The 6,000-nt window shown below is 37.4% G+C and overlaps 1 protein-coding gene across 1 annotated transcript in view; it reads left to right on the plus strand.

Annotated features, from left to right (window-relative positions):
* The window catches only part of dock1 (dedicator of cytokinesis 1), a gene marked incomplete in the record, with an annotated part of 178,335 nt that overhangs the window by 30,713 nt on the left and 141,622 nt on the right, over nt 1–6,000 (plus strand). The window contains 3 exon segments of the mRNA XM_036217180.1: nt 499–578; nt 3,262–3,387; nt 3,604–3,728. Of these exon segments, the coding sequence (XP_036073073.1) occupies nt 499–578; nt 3,262–3,387; nt 3,604–3,728 (331 nt within the window).

Consider the following 6,000-nt stretch of genomic DNA (forward strand, 5'->3'; position numbering starts at 1 on the left):
AGCTCCCACTTTCTAATCCTTTGTGTCAGATTTAAGCTTTAAGTCAAACAAGTGATGCTTTCAAGGACTGTATGTATATTTTTGGGGGTTTATACTATTAAAATTCCTTTAAAAAAAAAAAAGCAACAAACACAAACAGGTAAGAGCTTTGGAGTCTGAATGCCGACAAGTTCTTATTTCCTAAATAAAAGTTTTCCGTGTTTCTTTCTTTGCCCATCCCGTCTCATTGTTAACTGCTAACATGCGGCTGGTGTCTGTCATGGTATTCGCATCACCCTCCTGTGTTGTTCTCTTTTTCACCCTTTCTCTTCTTTCATCTCACCCCTCTGCATTTTCACACTTATCATTTGTGGAACCTCCCGCCCTCCTCTTCCTCCCCTTCTTTCTTCCATCTTTTTACCTTCCTTGTGTTTGCCTGCTGTTGTGTGCATACTGCAGGCTAGCGTTGGATGACGCCATTCGCCACAAGCAGCTGAACATCTCCCGTTTTTCACCCAGGGTAGCAGGGGAGAACGACTTCCTCCAGACTGTCATCAACAAGGTTATCACCGCCAAAGAGGTCAATCACAAGGGCCAAGGTACAGTCAGAGTTCATGGCACGGTGAAGCAGACAGAGAAGGAAAAAAGGTGGTCTAAAAAATTACTGTTAAACCATATAGAGAAAACGTTCCCTTTTTTTTTTTTTTTTTTAAATGGGCATGCTGCCAGTAAACAGGTTGTTGTGAAATCTTAACACTAAAGGGTAAGTAATGGTGAAGTAGTTGAGACACAGTGACGTCGTACGGATTTTTTTATTTTTTTCAACGTCACCAAACCCCGCAAACTGTGAAAGGGAACCCGTTTGTGTTGTCAAGTGATACGTTTGCTCTCCTTATGTGCAGCCTGACTATTAGAAATTAGTCAGAGTGTAGTTTCTGTGTTCACTTGTGTATAGGGATTCAACAGATCATGGATAATCTGTGATCCGTATGGATTACTAGCCTGGGTTTGGCACACGTGTGCCGCGAACCACCACCCGCTGCCTTATTTAAATCAACTGTTCGCTCATACTAAATGCAATTTGCGTCAAATTCACGTACATCATCTTTGTTTTGACATGCGTCAAAGTTGCTGATTGGAGGTTAACCAAAAGTATGTTAAGCTGAAGCTCCCGCCGCGTGTGGGAGGCGATTTCGTCAAAAACTTTCCTTGACTTCATCATGGAGGATGCGGATGATGAGAGATCAGGTTTATTTATTTTGAAGAGCTGTATAAAAGCATTTGTATATGTCTCCATGTCTGGGTTCAGAGAATCTCCCAGTGAGGAGCAGCAGCTGTCCCGCACAGGAGAAACTTGCTGCTCTGTCTAAAACGGGGACGTGCGGTCATGGGACGGTAGTATGGCAAGAAAATGGTGTCATAAATTACCAGAAACAGCGGGCATGGTAGAGGCAAATATTTTAAATATTTAAATGTTCCCACAGTTAGTTTAAAAAAACAATTCATACCAAAAAATAATTTTAGTGTTATATATGTTTTCTAAAATATATATTTTGAACCTTTTGAAAAAAATCTAATTTAGACTTTTATCTTGCTGTTTTTCTCTCTTTTACTGATCCAAAAATGATCCAAACCGTGACCCTAAAACCGTAACACGATCCAAACCGTGAGTTTTGTGATCCGTTACACCCCTAGTTACACATCACCTGCACACCCCATGTGTGCAACATTTGTGCACAGTCAGTAAAGAACCAACGTGCAGCTTTCTAATGACTAGTGTGGCATAAGGGCATCATACAACAGCTTCACCCATACCTCATAATTGCGTGCAGTTTAAGTTCACTCTTAACAAATGCTCGACAAGTTCGTTTTTCATGACATCCTTTAGGAAGGGAACTTCAGGACACCCCTGTGCTCACTTTCATTTGCAGTTGCACCTCTTTAGGACCCAGAAAATCCCAAAAGCTGCAGCACTCCTATGGCTCAACTCGCATATGAGTACATATGACAAAACACAAGAGGTTGACCGCTTTACCTTTGTCCCCATGACTGCCATAAATGTCCCAGTATTTTTTTTTTTTTCTCCCTATATATACATGAAAACTTAAGAAGCATTATAACTTAGAATTAATTTTGCAAAAGAAATCTCAAATGAAGCGACCTTCCAGTAATCGGGTCTGCTTCAACCTACACAGAGAGCAGAGAAATGATGGCAGCTGTTACAGTCGGGCTTGCACGCCCGGAGGCTTTCTCACAGAGGGTTGTATCTGCTATTACAATAAAAGGTCTGCAAAGTGAAAGTGAACTAAACCTCAGAGGTAGATAAGGCCTCCTCTGCTTTGTTGACCTGAGAGTGCATTGCTCACTGCTTAAGCTGGAGGCTTTAATTAAGAACGTCTCATTTAAAACTGTGACATTATGCTGCTTTGTCTTCCCTGAGACGGTGTTACAAGTGCTGGTACCAACTTCAAGATGAACATCTTCCAATAAGTTTTTTTCTTCTTTCAGGAAAAAAAAGAACAAAGAGCATCTACTGGTGTGAAACTAATAAGAAATGTGATCCATCAAAGTCCCGTTTAGACCCCTGAGTTTCTTCACAGGATCACTCCAAGCTTTTCCAAAAGCAATTACATAGGCCTGGGAAAGATAGGAGAGTTTATTTTTTGGATTATAAATATTACTTTTTCTCATATAAAAAGAATTAGAGCCCACAAATTGAATCCGGTGTGTGTGACTAATTTTGATATATTTTTCCGTGGGGCACAGAAGAGGATCATTTTGATGAATTGCTGTCAATTACCCGACATGGAGAATTTTTTTTAGTTTTTTCCCAAATCATTGATGCATAGCTTCACTCCTTGCATTACATAAAATAAGCAATTTGAAAAAAAAAATAGAAATAGAAATAGGTAACTCATTTTTTTACTTTTATGTTGAATATTTTGGTATCGGTTTTCATATCTTGCCAAAAAAAGTATTTATCAGCCAATAAATATACATATATAGTAGCTTTCAGTTGTTGTTTGGTCTAATGGCAGGCTATAGTCATAGTTTATGACAGAATATTTTCTAATTTTGTTGTCTTTTACACCCTCTAACACCGCATGTGATAGTGACGACGACAAACACACACAGACTCACTTTGAGCAGCTTTTGTTGCGTTTGCATTTTTCTTTAATGAGGGCTGAAGTCTTGTTTTCAGCTTTCCCCGGTGCGATTGCTTCGCTGCTGTCATCTAATGATGTTATCTCCGTTCTACCTGGTCTTTTATTGCATTACCAGGGCTGTGGGTGACTCTGAAGCTGCTTCCAGGAGACATTCATCAGATAAGGAAAGACTTCCCTCACCTGGTGGATCGATCGACAGCTGTGGCTCGCAAAATGGGCTTTCCTGAGATAATAATGCCAGGTTTAGTTTTTAAACCCTTTTTTTAAAAATTAAAAATACGTGTGAAATTATGTATGCCATCGTATGTTATAAATATATTTTAATATTTAAGTTATTTATTGATTGAAACAAATATGTACAGTTTTCTACCAAAATGTCCATATTTTAGGGGTAATTTATGCTCTATGAAAGGTGGGAAATGCTACAGTTCTTCACTCCTTGATGTGCTTTCTCCAGGTGATGTGCGAAACGACATCTATATCACTCTGGTTCAGGGAGACTTTGACAAGGGGAGTAAGACGACACCCAAAAACGTGGAGGTGACCATGTCTGTTTATGACGAGGATGGCAAAAAACTTGAGGTACGTCTGAAGAAGTGTCAGCCTTTTGTCTCGTCTGCACACAGGTGCTTTGACCGGTCTGTCTCTTTCAAGACGGCGGCGTTTAATCCCCGCTGCTCAGCACACTGGTGATCTAAACAGGACTCCCTCAAAGGAGTGTGTTACAGCAGCCACGCTGTATTTCTCTGCCACCTGTCAGGGCTGACAGAATGCAATATTCTGGCATCGTATTTGATGGAGTAGCCTAAAATTAGCCCTGCCACTATAGGAGCCATCTTTTATCACTGTCAAAATTAGTTACAGACTCCAGCAGGTAGACGGGCGATGTGGCTAGCATTAATTTTGATGCAATTGACTTTGATGTGAAAGCTAGATTAATGCCAAAGTTTTAGCTCCATTTTCATTAAATTATCGTAACTTTTCAACTGCAATTTCAATAACTCCAACCAATTCTGAAGTTGAGAAAAGCAGCTTTGTATAAATTTGCAACATTTTTGCAGTAAAACAATTTGTATGTAATTAATGAACTTTTCGATGGTGAAGTGCAAAGCTGTGGACGCAAAGCTACTTTCCTCTGTTTTAAAGTACGTCATAATTACAGCAATTAATTGCATAACTAGTTGAAGAGTTGCAGTAGTTTAAAGAGTGTTTTTTATATTGTGTCTTTGCAACATCTTCAGTATTAAAGGATTACACAACACTTCATGGTAGTACAGGGGAAAGCTTTTCACGCAAAGCTACTTTTCTTAGATTCAGAGTCCATCAAAATGTCAGAAATTGCGTAAAAGGTTGAAGAGTTATGGTATTTCAAGGTGTTATTTAATGTCACTAGGGAAATTTCTATCAAGTGATTCTTTTGTATAAACATTGCAACTAAAAGGCACAATTTTGAGATAAAAAAAAATCCTAAATTGCAATCATAATGTTCAGTTTTATAAATAAAACTTCCAAGGATGCAAATAAAAGTATTAAATGTTTGCTTTGAAAAGCAGTTTATCTAAAATGAAGGTATGAATTATTTTTAAAATGATTTCAAATGAAATTTTCTTCAGCCAAAGAGGCAAAATTGAGGGTAAAAGAGTCGGTTCTGTTGCAGACACCCTGGTACATAAATATGGCGGTTTGATTGGATATAATCTAGACCAGGGATCGGCAAGTTTAACAATAAAAGATCAAAACCAAGAAGGAGATGCAAATCCTTATTTTACCCTTTAAGAACATTGAACACTGCTTTCAATTCATTACATAAATAATTAATATGTATTATAATTTTTTTTGGAATTAGTAAAAAATGAAATTCAAAGGGAAACTAGCATTTTCTAAAAATGTGAAATCGTTTTTGACTTCTGACAGAAACTCACCAGTGCATCTCTGGACGGCTACTAACCATTGTTGTGCAGCATAAGATAATATGTTCTTTAAACTTATAAAAGATCAGCTTTTTTTAAACAAAGTTTTGCTTAGTACTTGAAATCTGAAGGCCTCTTCAGTTCGAAAAGATGAAAAAATCTTGACACACCCGTAGTTTATTTTATTAACTAAACTAATCTAATTTAAAAAATGCTAATATAGCAAACCTTATTAAAAAAAAAATAAAATAAAGGAAAATATTGTAACTTTTTTTTCTTTATCCAGAGAGCCAGTATGGAGGGAAAAAGAGCAACATGTGTCTCTGGAACTGCAGGTTCCAAACCTCTGATCTAGACCAATCAGCATGAGCTCTCTTTCTGTGATTGGCAGTTTATTGTCACACATGTTACTCTGAACTGAAATTCATCAACAAAATCAAAGGGAAAAAGCAAGATGAGAGACAACGCATCTAAAAACATTTGTGTCGCAAACCCCAAAAACATTTAATATTTTTTATTTGCAACTAAGAAAGTTTTGTTTTTAAAACTGAACGTTTTGTTTGCAATTTAGGAAATTTTGATCTCAGAACTGCGAAATTTGTTCGCAACGTGGTGGTATTAAAGGGTTTGCAACATATTTCACGGTAATCCAGTGATACCTTTTTTTAACTCTTTTCTCTTTTTCAGAGTCTGTCAGAGTTACAAAAATGTTATAAATTGTTCTAGAGTTATGGTAGTTTGAGAACCGTGCTATTTTGTGTTGCTGGCTACATCTCTGGTATTAAAGGGTTATGCAACACTTAATATCAGTAAAGTAAACAACTTTTCTCCACTTCAGAATCCATCTGAATTATGGTAATTGTGCAAGCAGTTGTGGTGTTATTTAGTGTTTCCAGTGACATCTCTGGTATTAATTGGTTAAATGTTTTTTTTTTTTTTTTTTT

The sequence above is a fragment of the Oryzias melastigma genome, linkage group LG19 (genome assembly GCF_002922805.2).
Source record: "Oryzias melastigma strain HK-1 linkage group LG19, ASM292280v2, whole genome shotgun sequence".
Taxonomy (NCBI): Eukaryota; Metazoa; Chordata; class Actinopteri; order Beloniformes; family Adrianichthyidae; genus Oryzias; species Oryzias melastigma.